Raw genomic sequence first — 15,690 nt, 5'->3', positions numbered from 1 at the left:
TGATTACGACTTGCTATTCTACATTAAACATAGAGGCTGCGTTCCGTTGCGAGTATAAGTATTAACCTCTTTGGTTGCGACTACCGATTACTGTGCTTTTTTGTTGAATTTGTGCATTAATTGCATTCGATTCCTGAAACGGACAGTGGATATAAGAATCATGTATGTATATTCAGAAAATGTATAAATATTTATGTAAATACAAAAATCGATTAAAATCGAAAATTGTTGGAAATTTTTTGCCACACCTTTTTTTTACATTTTTAAAGTCTGGATTATCAGTCCAGATTATTATCCAGTTTAAAGCTGGATTATCCTGTACAAGGTCATAGGAAATAAAGGAGAGAAATTCGAAGGCATTGTTCCTGACTATTTTCTTACATATAATTATTTTAATGGTTCTTAATAGAAAAATTTTTTAAAATTGTAGAATAATTTGTATTTTGACAAATTCACGCAGAAAAATATATTAGTTATTTTGTCAAGGTTGGCAAACAACAAGTAGCAAACGAGTATAATTTATTCTCCTGAATAAATGAACTTTTCTTGTTTTGAAAATGAGGTAATATATATCAAGATACCGAAATTCAGAAATATATATGTTGAAATATTATGTTTCGATAACTTTTAATAATCATCGTAATTCCAAACTTTCGTTATATCTCGACTTATCGTAATTTCATTTCTAATAAAAAAAAATTCTAATAAAAAAAAAATATATAGGTATATATTACAAATATATTTATTTAAAAATATTACGAAAGCAATTGTTATTCCAATTTGTTGCGATGATTATTAGAGGCAAAAAAATATTTATTTTTTATATTGAACATCATGGATAATACAAGAAATTATTTCACCGCAATAAAAAAAGAGTGCATTTACTCGGAGTGCTTTTCAATGTAACCAGTGCTTCGTTAAAAAAAAAAGCGACGACAATGTACCTTTTATCTATGTATTTTTTAACTGCCTATACATCTCCGGTATATTTTCCTTAGCGAATTCACGATAAGGTCTCGCGTTCTCTCTCCCTTTCGTCCGCTTCGCATCAACCCTCCGCGTACGCCACTGGGCGCTCCGTCGGGTAATGTCCCTCTCTCCTCCCCCTCCCCCTCTCCCCCGCGGGTTGCGGCGAGCGAAATTGAGATTCGCGCGCGCGCGGTAATTTATAGATAATGATAATGACCTCTCGCGCGAATCTCTCAACGATCCCGACGGTAACGGGGATGTTAACGAGCGTGGAGGGCAGGGAAGAAGGGCGAGAGATCTCCCGGTGTAATCAGTTGCGATGATGCTGCAACCGGACGAATGAATCCCCTCCCTTCGCGGTAAAAAGCAGGAGGGATGGATAGTCCTTTTTTTCTGTCCCTTTTTCTCCTGTAGCCGTCCCTCCCTTCTGTCTTGGTTGCTGATTTCAGCAACGAAAATATCGTTAAAGAAACGAGAAGGAAGAGTCACAAAAGATTCTATCAGAAAAACGAGAGATTATCTTTTATGAAATGTTGCATGAAATAATATTGATTAGATATTTTGTTCTAATCTGAGACAGGTATTTCTAATTTTTAAAAATCCTCATATACTGCTTTAAATCGTACCGATAATGGAAGGCAATAAATTTTGTAATGACAACATTATTGTAATCGATAAATGTTTCCATATTAATTCGGAATAGAAAGGTTTGAGGGCATCAATTCGGCTGCGAGGATAAAATTAGCGACAGGAAGAGTGTCTTAATAAGACACTACAAACTTCGGCCGAGCTTCTCGAAGTTGGGGACTCTGATTAGCCCCCTAATCAAAGCGACGACCGCTCGGTGCAGCTAAACCGTCTATAGTAATAAACACTGAACTCTCTCGGGGGGTAAAAAGTAACAAGATCTCTCCCAGTTGACCAAACTTCCGATCGGCTGCTATAAATATATAGAACGACGAGAAAGAAAAAAACAAAAAGTCCCGACAAATATTGACTACGGCTCAAGTTTGTTTCGTCGCGAGATTCACTGAAGTTCTTCCTTATGCTCGTCTTCTCCGAAGGGGTGGAAAAAGTACCCGGGACGGCCAATCGGAATGTACGCTCACGAGTGTAAAATCGAGCGACCGTCGACAGTGGCCGGTCGGCGAGAGACCGACCGTGATGGACGATCCGTCACGAGGCGGACCCCGTCCACCAAACGAGATTAATAGAGATCCGCCGCTGTCAGCCGGACGTCTCCCAGCCGGCCACGGCAGACGGCCAGTCTTCCCGCAGATCGCAAGCCGCGTGGGCAGCGGCACGAGCCACCCGATACGCGATCGATCTTCCTTCGATACCGATCTGCCAACCGGCCCTCGCGTAACCCTTCGCCGCGTACTCTTCGTCAGCAGTCAGCAGCGGTATCGCGCGTCCGGATGCTTCGGAGTCGTTCTCTGGTGATCCGGGGATTTGCGACACGATCGTGAGAGAGAGAGAGAGAGAGAGAGAGAGAGAGAGAGAGAGAGAAAGATCGCGACGGTGCGATCGGTCTCTCCTTTTTTGATCGGTGAACGTTCCTGCGCGAATCGCTCGCTCGCTCGCTCGCTCGCATCCGTTTGTCGTCCGCTCGGTAATCGGTACCGATATGCGCGTACAAAGCACGAGGGGACGGTGGACCGTCCTCACCGGTTTCGCCATAGTTTGCGTGGTTAATTTGCGATTAGGTAACGTCGATTAACCCTCCCGTTTCTGCCCCGATCTGCTTTCCTCTCATCCGCCTTTCGTCAAACCGCACGAAGCATGATACACATCAGATTCCATATAATACGTTCAAAATTATAAAATTATAAAAGAACAAGCTTCCTGTATTTTCGCCTTTTTTACGAAATTTCTCATGTATTTTCCGAATGCTCTCCAATAATGATATAAAAGACGTATGAGAAATATCTGAGTACGCTCCATTAATGCCGCATCGTTTGACGAACGTCTAAATTCACAAATTTTTTTAAATTCCACTCGTAATCGCTTCGCGATTTTTGTTACTTTTAGCTTTCTGCGAGGAGTCGGGGAACGAGGAACCGCGACAGCACACGTGCTGCGCCCGACACGAGAAGATGATCGACGTCGGATACGGTGAGCGTCTAAAATATCGAATATTTCTTAATAATTTCTGCTTTTAACTCTAGATATCTGCAATCTAATGTATATTTAAAAAAAAGAAAAAGAGAGAGGAAAGAAAATGCAACGTTCATGGAGGAAACGTGAAGAGGTATGCGCCTATTAATGAGCGATTCATAATTAGAAGAGTACGATCTCCTTCGCGTGTACAACACGGCGAATTGGTATCCCGTGCTTAATCAATGAATATATATATATAGGGCAAAAAAAACGGAACATCCGGTCATAATGTGTTTGTATGTCGCGAACAGGTGCGGCGTTTTATATAAAAAATATCGCAAAGTGTTGAATTTCTCCGATTTAAAAAAACATCTTGAAAGTGTATTGTAATCCTTATTACATAGAAATATTCCCCTTCTCTCGTGGTTCCCTTCTGCCCCAAAACAATCTCAATCGAATAGATTTCCATCGCTCAACTAAATAGACGCAGCGTAAAATATATAAAAGAAAATTTAAAAAACTGCCTTCCACAACGTGAAAAAGATATACTATAGCAGTTTTACATAATCTATAGGTCTGCATAAATTAACAATATAGCTAAATATAAATTAGAAAATTTATAAATTAATCAAATTAATAAATTTTGAAGAAAGAATATATGTCTTTGTGAAATCTCTATAATCTTTATAATTTGTACAGCATTTACTCGGAGGAAAATGATGAGTAATACGATCGAACATTCGCGTGTGCAACTGTTGGGATAAATTAATACTTTCGTTCTTCTGGCCTTATTCGGGCCGAAATTTCGCGTCGCGCGCGTCGCCCGCGTCGGATTCTCTCGTCGATCTATTGGCTTCAATTGAACGGCGGTGACCGTAAGTTAATATTTCAATTAAAACACTCTACACGCCTCCCGCCGAACGGTTTCTGTCCCCGTCATCCCTCCCCCCCTTCCTCCCCCTGATTCGCTTACTTCGAACGACGCACTTTCCTCTGTCGAGTCTCGGCTCATATTTTTATTCGTAACATAACGCGATAAATCGCGCAGGAATCTTCCTCCTCACGGCGCCGATGACAAATACTCCCGCATTCCAAGTCCCACGCGTTCGCGTGCAAAAATAGCAGAGTTGTACACACCGCGATTCGGTCGCCCTCCCCTATAGGCGCCACCCCTTCTTAGGCTTCGTTCCGGCGCCTCTTTTTTTTCTCTCTTTCTTTCTTTTTCTTTAATTTTTCGATTGATAAACCTGCGTGTTATTTTCTAAAAGTATACCTGATCGAACTTATATGCACACCGGCTGTTTATCACGTCTTATATGCTGCAACAGAAACACCGCGCGTAATACGGATCTGATCTTTGTTTAGGAACATCCGGGGAAGTTATCCAAATCGACGCCGGACACTGCCGGAAATTATGCCCGCGACAAGTGTCCGACGATCCCGGGGATGCGAGCCGACCAGCGGTGCAGGTAAATCCTCATACGAGGCTCTTTTTCCCCTCGCTTCGATCATGTGAAAGAAGACAGTAATAGATAATAAGACATATTTTACATCGATGTAATCAGATTCCGCATTCGACAATGCGGAATCGCGATCTCCACGTTTATACGTTTGGCTCCACGTCATTTTTATACCTCCAATTTGCGTCCGTCTTGGAAACGTGAGTCATGGATTACGTAGGTTCCGACTGAAAAACACTCGAGTCCGGGGTTCAACGTTTGATCACCGATACTATCGAGAAAGACAAATTGCATAATACATTGACTAATCGGATAAACTTGTACTATTTTTTTTAATCTTAACATCATCGATATTATAATGCGAATTCATTATCAATCAATCCGTGTTAAGAGACTTTCTTATAATACGTATGTTATTTCAAAAATATGAAAAGAGAGAAATGCGACACTAACAATAAGCAAGATAGCGAACAGAGTATTTGAAAGAAAAATTATTGCAGTAGCTTATCGTAGCTCGCTGAAATATTTTGTCGAGGAGACATGGTGACTCCCTCGACGGGTCTTCTCATGCATCCGAGAGCTATGCGAAGGGCGAAAAAAGACATGAAGGAATGTCGTGTGCAGATTTATGAGGCGCGGGATCGACCAATCCGCGAATTGGAATGCGGCCACGCCGGACTACGCGCGCGATCTTCACGATTTTTACTGCGAAATAATATCCGACTGAATTATTCTTGTACGATAATTTTGCGATAGCTACCTTCGTTTACACGTAGATTTCATTAATCCCTCAACGGTTATTTTCCGCCCAAGCCTCAAACGAAAGGAACTGCTATTATTACCGTAGGGTGAATTAATGAATCAATATTTCAATAAACTTATATACACATACCCAGTCTTGTATCTTTGAAAAAGAAAGTTACAAAATTCATTTGAATTACGGACGTTTCATTATAGTTCATGTATAATTCCTTTTTAGATTCATTTATTATCTTCATTATTATCTAACGGGATATCTACGATCTCTCACATATTTACAATTCCCCAGCCTCACATTTGCCCGCATTTACCGTTTAGAAAAATTATCTCTGAAGCTATTGACTGTCGATATTCTATCGTATCGCAGAAAATTCGAATATCTCCACGTGTGTCCGGCCACGCGCGGTATAAATAGCCCCATCCGACGATTACGAATGACTTCGTCGTCGAACTTTGTCTCGACTTACCTTCGGATGGGGGCGAAGGGAACCCCACCCTACGTAACGTAGATTCCTTTTGCAAACGCTCGTCCTTTTCGATACATCTTCCTGGATATTCCGGATCTTTGGGCCGGTCGGAGGAGGGCTATTTTCGTTACGTGACGCAATCATCCGATCGGTCGCGGTGGCCGCAGAGATACGGTCTTTTACAGCAGCCGCGCTGCACGCGCCACGATGGCGCGTTGAGGCTGGACCGCGGACGGAACATCGGGGAAAGGGGATCGCGACGAGGTGGAGGTGTTACACGCGAGGCGACCAGGGCGATATGTGTTTGGGCGTCCTTCGAAGGTCGGATCGGTGCCCGCGGTCACCGATCCTCTCCGCGGCGCCGGAGTGTCCAGCCACTAAATCCCGGAATTATGCGCCCGCTGGATCCCGCTGGATGGATGACGGCGATCGCCGTCCATCTTCAGGAGCGAGGGGCAGGGGAGGGAGATTTATTGAAACGACTGATACGACTGATATGATCCTTAGTAGCAGGCGCGAGCGTATCTTTAGAGCCATATCGTAAAACAGCCGAGAGCCAATTTTTTTTTTACACTATAAAAACGTTGGGACAAGCTAGCTTGATTAGTTGCGGCGCGCGTTAACTTCTGAATGCGTGAAGAGAAGATCTTTAAGACCATTTATTTTTTATTCGATGATATTCCTTTCAACACCGAGTCGATCAAATCTCTTCTTTTTTTTTCTTCCAGATTATTTTTGGAGACTTTAAAATTGTCTTTCAACAACGTTCAACAATTTAAAATGAATTTGAATCATTCTTCTGCTACTCTTTTACAAAATTCATCAAAGAAAATTCGAGGATTAATTTGCACGCCAAATACACATGTAGGGCTTTCTCTCTTTTATGGTGATTGTTCACGTTTCTGCCTGCCTTTCAGAAATGTTCAACGGACTCCCATTGTCGCGCGAGGGCCGCCAAGCTGGAGCGAGTGTCTACGTTGCAGGGTGTTCGCGTAATCGAGACTATAGATGCCTGCGACTGTTCGTCGGAGTCGTCCTGCAGACGGGAATCCTACATCCACCAAGTACATTCCGGCACGCCGCACCAGGCAGTCGTGGACGTCGGAGTTTGCGTCGGTCATTGCGGCAAAGGTGCAATCTCGTAAGAACTCTCCGAGTCGCGAACTAAAGGCGACCGATTGATCAGCCGCGCAAAGAAAATCACGGCTGGATAAAAGAAATACGAGCCGTGATTATCTATACGCTCGTCGTCTCTTCAACGACATTTATTTCAAATATCCTGATTCTTACAATATTTTGTGCTATTTTCTCTTCATCAATCTCATTTAGTTTCATGTAATTTTTGTAAAATTGAAAATTAATGTTTTTCTTGCGCCTTTCAAGATCTGGGTTGCAAACCGGTCCGGAATAATACAATTAGCGCCAAAGGACCAAATGGTATGTAAACGTTGGATAAACGCGGGATTAAAATTCTGAAAGAGTCTGAGTCATTTATAAGTTCATACGCATTGAAGTTCATGTTATTTTCAAGGTGACGAGATTTACCAAGTAGTCGAGAAGTGCGGCTGCGCCGGTCATTGTTATCGGATGGACCACATGGAAACTGTGCTGGATTATAGCGAGGTGACGATCAAAGAAGGCACAAACACGACCGACGTGAGGCCCGTGGTCCGAGTATGAAGTATTCGCTAATCATTAAAAAGGAATTCAAAAGAAGGCTTACATATCAATTTGGCATATATATATATCGTTTTGTGGTTTTTTTTTTGCTTGAATTTTGTTAAAGACATTCCCTTCGGCCCTCCTTATGCCAGCGATATCAATTTTTGTCTGCTATTTTTGACAGCAAATAAACGTCGGTCAATGCGTCGGAACGTGTCCGGGGAACGAGACGGAGACGTGTCTTCTGCGGGACAAAAAGGAGCCGTCCAGGTGCCTAGCCGGCCTGTACTCGAAGCAGCACACTTGCACACCGGCCAGATTTAAAGTGCACGAGTACAGGTAGAATCATTTTCCACGATTACTTCAATTTGCGAGACCTAGCCATTATTATATCGTATATTTTAATTTCTAAAGAATGAGAAAATTTAATTTCCGATCAAATATCTTTCCGACTCAAGGACAAGAATAATAGATGTGTAAAACACGATCAATGTTTCAGAACCCGACGAGGAGCGAAGAGGGAAATAATTCAAATCACTCAGTGTGCCTGCGTCTAGACTGAAATTATTATTTCGCCGCGAGTGGTCCTCACGTTCGAATGGAAAACGTGAAAAAGAGACAGAAAGAAAGCAAAGATAGAGAGGCGAAGAGAGAGAAGGACAAGATGCTACACACATTTTCCGTACACTCATGTTCCTAGGTACATCATGTACAAATCCACGTGACAAAATAAAAATCCACGATGTTTTTACGAACAAGATAGGTACCCTTTCTTCCCGCCCGTTGTATCTTTCTATTGCTAATCTGGACGCATTTGTATCATAGTAATGAAGCTTTTATGAAGAGAAGCGAGTTCGACGAAGCGATTCTTTTACATGTTTGCATTAAAACGGCAATCGTCCACCCCCGGCGCCTGATTACCCTTGATTTCAGCGGGACGCTGCACCCACGAGAAACTGTCGACTACAATAGAGCCAATCACGCGCCAAAATTAGAGATTTCTCGGTAAGTATAGTTCTTACCGCGCTCAACAATTGGCAAATATCGCGCTACGTTGTCGTCGGTCCGCGTCACGTGGGCGGACGTTTATCGATAACGGAGTGCGGTATTTTGCATAACGCGATTATTGACTGACAATGCAACATGAACGGTTCTTTCCACGATCGCGGGTAAGGCCTTGAATTAGAAAAAAAAACCATACGAAAATAAAGTCGGCGGACAAGAAAAATTTCATCGGAAATAAATAATCGGCGAGTGATCTCTCTCTCTCTCTCTTGTCAGAGAGGGATAAATAAATCGTCGACGTCAAATCTGCCTAAATATCGCCGCGTGACAAACACACATAACTCGGCACTTACGAATCCGCGGAATTTAGGAAGCGCTCGCTGTTTTTAATAGCCACGCAGTGTCATCGCTGGAGCGCGACCTCGTATCTCTCGGCCTTTTTAAAGTCTCGCTTCTTTCATCGATCTCGACCGGTTAATCAGTCATCGCAAAAAAAAGAAATGATTCGTAAGTCCCCCTTACGAATCTTAATCAGATGAATTACCATTTATTTTTCCTGAAAAAGATATTTTGTCGAATTTGAAAAGTTCGCATAAACTTCTTCGTGAGACTATCTTTCGCCGTTAGGTAAATATTTCGCTTCTCGACAGGGCACTTTCGGATGCAAGAGAAAGGACCATTTTCCACCCGAAATAATAACATTTTACTTTCTCGAGGATATTTTTTATACAACTTATACGCGAACGAACGCGCAAACAAATTCGATTTGCGTATTTTTACGAGCGAGTCCGCCAGTGGGTTAAAGGGCCAAAGAATATTGGTGGAAGCAAACATTGCTGAAGCGCGAAGATCGCACCGCGGAGTCCCCCGTCCGACGACAACGAGGGCGAGGGAGAAGCGAGAAGAGAGCCAATGCCGCCGGGGGGGCGAGCGAGTTGCGGGGGAGGCAACTCCTGGAGTAGCATAAAGGTGACTCCTCGCGGCCAAGACCTCCCATATGCCACTTAGCATCCCGTTCGACAAAATCGTTCGTGCGTGGTATTTTTTCTCTCTCTTCCTCTTTTCCATTTTCGCGCTGATAAAGGCTGACAGGGCTCGTTATCCTTCCCGATCGCAATGAGACAGTAAGCCGTCGATGCTCGACGGCGACGACCAGTGACAGTGCCGAGAGATTTTCGCGGAGAGAATCGCGATTTCTCGGGATTGTGAAGCGATCGAGGAAACGGAACTCGACGGCGGAATCACGGGTGGACCTCTCTTCTCTTTCTCCTCGCGACATACGCAGATTCACGATGGCGATGACGGGAAGCGCGCCGTGCCGCTTCCTAGTGCTGCTGCTGCTCTCACTGACGTCTCTGTGCGACGTTAACGCGTACCCGAAGTCGGACCACCGGATCGAGGACATGGACGACGTCGAGCAGGAACTCGGAGAATCGTCGTGGCCCTTCGTCCAACCAGCGGATGAAAACCTTGCGCCCCGACGAGAGGAGGTGCTCCAGAAAATACAAGAGGTGACAACGATAATCTCGCATCGCGTATAAACGTTCTCCGATCGTGGCATTTACCGGATAGAATGCGACAGATGCGAACGTATCGGGAGTCAAAACGAGGATCGCCAACATCGATTTCAAAATTGCTCGTAAAAACATGGGATTTTAAAACCTCGCGGACACAATTTCCGCGTAGCTCAGATATCTGAAAATTCTACGCGAATCCGATTCGGGTTAGCGATTTGTCGTCTTCCGACCGACGAATTCTTAAACTTCGCACTAACGGTAAAGTGACGAATGCATTGCAGATCCTCGGTATTCGGAGTCAGAACGAGAATCTGGCCCATCGCAAGGTACCGCCGCAATTCATGATGGAGCTCTACAACACCATCGCCGATCCCAGCGGGGTCACGCGAGGCCGGAATCCCTACAACGCCAGGGTCGTGCGCAGCTTCGTCGAGAGGGGTAATTCCTTCAGTCAGTATAATCACGAAACACTCGCGGAATTCGTTATCAAGCGCGAGAAGTTGCGACTTGTAACGTTTTTACATGTTGTTCGCGATTTCTCGTAGATCCTTCCCTATCGCATTTCTACTTCTTCAACGTCTCGGGGCTGGAAATGAACGAGTCGGTGCTGGAGGCCGAGCTGCATCTCTACCGGAGGAAAATGCCATCGAGAAACGCACGTCTGCTGATGACGTCCGCGTCGCCTTATTATCTGGTAAGTGCCTGGCACGATCAGCGTCGCCGATCAGCGTGTTAATCTTTATTGAATGCACGAGAATTAGATGACGCGGACGGTCAGAATTACTGTCGCGTTAATACGTATTAATACAAATCTCGATATGTGAGCAGATAAGGGTGTACCAGGTCCTGGACGATCGCAGCCTCGACGTGCCGGATCTCCACAGATTGCTGAACGTTCGTTACGTTGGCGCGCACGCTTCCGGTTGGCAGGTAAACGCAAATTATTCGTATCATGAAAGGTTAAATCGATTAAAAATCGAAAGTGTCAATTTCACACATTTTCATTCAATAAAATTTAAAGACATTCAGCAATTCGTCGTCAGCTGCTTGACTAAATACGCTTAATATATCGCATTAGATATTTCAACAGTGTAACGTTTGTGTGTACAGATATTCAATGTGAAGCAAGCTGTCCTGGGATGGATGAGCGGTGAGCCAAATCTGGGCCTCCTGGTGACGGCTCAGGATCCATTCGAGGACGAGATATCGGTGGAATTCTCCCGTCGAAACGACTATCACCACAGCAAGCAGCCGATACTGGTGCTCTTCGACGACGACGGTAGCGATCGGTCCAGCGGACGATCGGTAGCCGCGCCGCGATATTACGCGTACGGAAATCAAGACGACGATGGGAGGAACCGTGGAAAGAGTCCCGCGTACGAGAAGGACGTGGAGAGCGAGAAGATCGATTTGGAGAACGACTACGACGGCGCCGAGTCATACAGGAGGCGTAAAAGGCAACGAAGAGGCGACGGTCAGCTCGAGGAGGTTCCGTTGGTAAATAGGCACGAGCCGGAATTTTTCCGGCGGCAAAAGAGAGGACGCGAGGAGGGAAAGGAGGATCAGGACAAAGCTTCCCGTTACGGTGAGCCTTTAGAAGCGACGAGGCGCCGTCGTCGCGACGCAACAGCCTCCCGGGGACGCGGTGGTATCGTGTCGAAGACTCACGGCTTGCGGATCACGCAAATCCTCTCGTCGTCGGACATCTACGAGAGAACGAGGCTTCGCAAGAGGCTGGGACGGCGTCGTCGACCGGCGCGATCGGCGAGCGATCAGAATCCGGAGCAGCATCCGCGGGGGAACGCGACCGAGTGCGCGAGGCACGAGCTCTACGTGGACTTCCGCGACATCGGGCTGTCGTCCTCGATAATCGCGCCGGCCGGCTACTCCGCGTACCAGTGCAAGGGCGTGTGCGAGCCGCCCCTCAGCCAGGACCAGCAGCCGACGAATCACGCGACGATACAGGCGATCGTGCACAAGATGCAGGCCAAGGACGTCGAGAGGCCGTGCTGCGTGCCGACCAAGCTGCTCAGCACCAGCATCCTCTTCTACGACGACAACGAGAACGTCGTGCTCAAGATGTACGAGGACATGATCGCGGACCGTTGCGGATGTCGTTAGGAGAGGGAGACCTGGTCGCGAGACGCGATTCCGAAGAGACGCGGCATCGGCCGCGATCAGACATCGCGTCGAAGAAAAGCGGTGATATCAAAAGAATTGGAGAGATGGACACAGGGAGGTAAATAGAGAAATCTCAGTAGGTCTGGATCTTTAAAGTCTGATTCGTGATCGATTAATCCTTTTTTGTTGCGACGAAGAAGATTATGACGAAATTATTGATATAGAAATAACGATTATTCGTACGAATTGTAATGGACAAGATTAATATTTCCATTGACACATATATAATAACAACTTGATCGTTAGCTCGTTTTTGCTTGCGGTTGAAAGATCGCAGGATAACGCGTTCTCAAATTGTAAATAGCCAGGCTAATGACTGACAGCGTTTAATTTCTCCCGTTCGATTGTTTGATCGTTGAAGGGTTCAGGGCAATAGCGGCCTGATCTTCCTTACTAACTCACGTTTCTCATAATTACGGATTTCAATTGATTAACGGAGAATTCTTTTGACTGCGTTTATTTCCGGAGGTTTTAACGTAACAACGATCCTGCAATCGGCCCCGCCATATATAGGTACGTAACTACTTTTGTACATAAGAACATTCCCAAGTGCGCGCGTAGTATCACGTATAGAATTAACGCATATATATGATTACCGACGTATATCATTAGTGTACTGTTAAGTCGTAGCGCCGTTAAATTATTGCTATAACCGTAAACGTAGGATGAGACGGACGATGTCCAGCCGCCCAGTGTACATATATAAACGGCGACGCAGCTCGCCGAATTTATTGATAGCCAAGCGAAAACAAAAAAAACAATAAATGATACTCAAGCAACATTGTGACTCGAATTATTGCCGCAAACTCCACCGATCCCTCCCTCGCAGGCGACAAGAATCCCCTAAAAGGAGAAGTCTACAGCGGCTACAACATGCGATCGGATATTTAATCCCGCGGGATACGAACTCGGCGTTGCCGTCTTTTTACTGTCTGATCGAAGTGCGTCCTCCTCGAGACATGGAGAGAGCCTCTTCGGCTCGTTTTCGTTGGGAGCGAAATTGCTCGGACGAGGAATTTACAGGGACAAGCCAGCTGACAGCAACGGCGACCGTCGACGACGCGCACGGCGCCGCGCCGCCGGGATTGCAGCCGCGGAATGCGAAAGATCGCTATTGTCGGGCTTCGCTCGATCGTATCGTCGTCGACTTCGCGCGACAACTTCGCTTGTTTGTATGTACTTCCTACTTAAACACTCGATATAAAATACTGATGATGTTTTACTCTCTTATAACCGGATTTTTCTGCTTATTATACAACCAATAAATGGGAAACATTGACGAAATCATTCAAGTACGTGGCGTTGTAGAAAAGTAAGGAAAAAATATGGGAAAATGCGATTTCATTTTTGTGAAATATTCGCGAGGAAGACCTTTCAGTTCCAGTATTCCGGCAACGGTAAATCGACACGGGAGTTTTATACTACGTCGTAATCGGCCGCTTCCGCGACCCTACAAGATTGAGTAAAATAAGACGCCGCGATCTCGATTGAATAAATGTCTCGCGCGGTGAAATCGCCCAATTTCGCAGGATTGAATGAAATTAGGGACGATCACGCGGCATATTTGCTCGATGAAACGTCACTTCGTTCCCTGGCTTGTTTTCGTTCCCCCCGCCTCTCGCGTAAACCGTGACCTCCTTCGTTTTTAGCACACGTGCCAGCGTAACGGGGGGTCTCATTATTCAGTCTTCTAATTTTATATATTCATCCACTCCACCCCTCATTTCTGTAAAGACACGTGGAAGCACAAACTCCGTGATATATTTCATTCGTCTCAATCCTAAAGAGAAAAAAAATCTACCATGATTTAATAAAAATCATGGTAGATTGTCGCAGTGTAATACACGATGAAAAAAATATACATTAAAAAAATATGTATAATTGCAATTTTTTCTCATAATTTTCTCTGAACGTGACATATTTTACATTGTGCGTATATGATTATTACGATAAATATTATATAATCGATTTGAGGGAAAGAATAATTTATAATTTAATACAAATATTTAGAAATTTCAATTTTTCGTTGACGGAGTTAAAGAGCTAAATGAAACGAAAAATTGCGACAAATAATCGTCTCGGTATTCTCTCCAAGGAAATGTCTGCCAGGGATCTATATATCGCAATACGAATTTCTATCATCTGACACCGATCCCCGGTGCTCGCGTCTCGCCTCGGTGCAAGCGGGCGCGCGACGCGCGAATTTGCATATCGTTCCGCGCGACACGCGAGATCGCCCGCGTGCCGCCGCGCTGCATTCCGCGTGTAACACACCCATGCATCCCCGAGCTATATTTAATCCGCGGTGGGTGTATTTTCGAATCGGTCCGGCTAAAAATAACCGGAACGCGTTCCGCTGCATTCCATCCGTTGTATTTGGATCCTCGATCGTAATACGCGCGCTCGCGCGAGCACACGTGCGAGATACACGCGAGCACGCACGTACGCAAGAGGCTTCATTACAGAAAAAAATTGTGGCAGCGTTTCCACGTGATTTCTGAAAGATTTGAATGCAACAATAATGAAGAGGATAATAATGATGTTAGAAAATTCGTTATCGTACTTTATGTTTTCGAAAGAAATCTTGAAACTTTCCTATCCGTGGTAAAATGTTAAATACTTATGTCCACTTCTGTCAATTAGATTACTTAACAATTAAATTACTTTAATTCCGATTGAATTTACATTCTGTAGTTTTCCTAGTTTTTAGAATAAAAAAAAATTAAAAAATTCATCTATATTGGCAGAAATGGACATTAATCTGTCAGACTCGAGTCTTTTTACGGCCGCATTTTAAACAAAGAATACGAATTTTAAACGAGCTTCTTTTTCTCCATCGATGGATGAATTTTAATATGTTTACGGTATCGAAGACCACATGCGGTCCGCAAGTTTGATGTGGCGTAAACAGTCGTGAGTTGCCAGGTTTGCGAGAGTGATCAATGTTTACGAGATCGGAATGTTTAGATTACGAAATCTTTACAAGACTTAATTAATGGGATCCTGCGAGAAGAAGCGGTCGGAGGAGAATGAGAAAAGACTTCGGGGCTGGTAGACTGGCGGGGCTAATGAGAAACGAAGTCACCTGAAGAAACGCAACGGAGAAGCAGATCAACAAGAAGCGAAGAAACAGAGAGGCTGGCTTAGACTCCGTGGAAGTGCTAAGAGAATCTCGATAATTTATTAACTCTAATCTAAGCCCGAAGAATGATAAACCGATACTCTTACTTCTATAGGCATAGAAAAAGGGGAAAGGAAAAGAATTACTTCCATTTGCGATGCGAAACTTCACTTGCATTCTCTTTCTACGTTTCACCATTAATTGTACGCGGAATCAGATTTTATCTGTTTCTTTTTTTAAGGCGGGGGGGAGGGGGGGAAGGAAAAACCTAAATGAAACAAAATTGCGAAATAAGTGGCAGTGGAGTCCCGGCGACTCCACGTCGCCGTAATTAAGGGTTAATGCAGGCCGGCCGTACGTCATAGCGCCCAACGACGACACGGTGGTGTTCCGGTGGGTCACCATCCGGGGCTGTCAGGCTAGGCTATCTCGTTCTCTCTTCCCCCCCC

At 44.8% G+C, this 15,690-nt stretch overlaps 2 protein-coding genes across 5 annotated transcripts; both read left to right on the top strand.

The window, feature by feature from the left end:
• The first annotated feature begins 2,240 nt into the window (after positions 1–2,240).
• On the top strand, positions 2,241–8,172 carry LOC105456609. Of its 3 annotated transcripts, none has more exons than XM_011700794.1 (8): positions 2,241–2,675; positions 3,001–3,084; positions 4,435–4,538; positions 6,673–6,886; positions 7,139–7,192; positions 7,287–7,378; positions 7,602–7,756; positions 7,917–8,172. In XM_011700794.1, the coding sequence occupies exons 1-8, from the start codon at positions 2,597–2,599 to the stop codon at positions 7,972–7,974; spliced, it is 840 nt and encodes a 279-aa protein (XP_011699096.1). In that variant the 5' UTR covers positions 2,241–2,596; the 3' UTR covers positions 7,975–8,172. The 3 variants fall into 3 exon arrangements, with proteins under 3 accessions (XP_011699096.1, XP_011699095.1, XP_011699094.1); XM_011700793.1 differs by having other exon boundaries at positions 7,287–7,411; XM_011700792.1 differs by having other exon boundaries at positions 7,287–7,429.
• Positions 8,173–9,420: 1,248 nt separating this feature from the next.
• LOC105456610 (bone morphogenetic protein 2-like) lies at positions 9,421–12,901 on the top strand. Of its 2 annotated transcripts, none has more exons than XM_011700796.1 (5): positions 9,421–9,933; positions 10,221–10,377; positions 10,485–10,633; positions 10,768–10,869; positions 11,050–12,901. In XM_011700796.1, exons 1-5 carry the CDS (start codon positions 9,715–9,717, stop codon positions 12,058–12,060), a joined length of 1,638 nt encoding a protein of 545 aa, XP_011699098.1. In that variant the 5' UTR covers positions 9,421–9,714; the 3' UTR covers positions 12,061–12,901. The 2 variants fall into 2 exon arrangements, with proteins under 2 accessions (XP_011699098.1, XP_011699097.1); XM_011700795.1 differs by having other exon boundaries at positions 10,221–10,389.
• The last annotated feature ends 2,789 nt before the right edge of the window (positions 12,902–15,690 follow it).

This window comes from Wasmannia auropunctata, unplaced genomic scaffold (genome assembly GCF_000956235.1).
Source record: "Wasmannia auropunctata unplaced genomic scaffold, wasmannia.A_1.0 LD335630.1, whole genome shotgun sequence".
Classification (NCBI taxonomy): Eukaryota; Metazoa; Arthropoda; class Insecta; order Hymenoptera; family Formicidae; genus Wasmannia; species Wasmannia auropunctata.
Note: the sequence above shows the minus strand (reverse complement) of the source record. Positions and strands in the feature narration are given on the sequence as shown.

Coding starts and splice junctions, on each gene's coding strand:
- LOC105456610 (XM_011700795.1), top strand. CDS start 9,715: ATGGCGATGACGGGAAGCGCGCCGTGCCGCTTCCTAGTGCTGCTGCTG. Junction 10,634..10,767: donor CCGCGTCGCCTTATTATCTG/GTAAGTGCCTGG, acceptor ATATGTGAGCAG/ATAAGGGTGTACCAGGTCCT. Junction 10,870..11,049: donor CGCACGCTTCCGGTTGGCAG/GTAAACGCAAAT, acceptor TTGTGTGTACAG/ATATTCAATGTGAAGCAAGC.
- LOC105456609 (XM_011700792.1), top strand. CDS start 2,597: ATGCGCGTACAAAGCACGAGGGGACGGTGGACCGTCCTCACCGGTTTC. Junction 6,887..7,138: donor CGTCGGTCATTGCGGCAAAG/GTGCAATCTCGT, acceptor GCGCCTTTCAAG/ATCTGGGTTGCAAACCGGTC. Junction 7,193..7,286: donor TAGCGCCAAAGGACCAAATG/GTATGTAAACGT, acceptor GTTATTTTCAAG/GTGACGAGATTTACCAAGTA.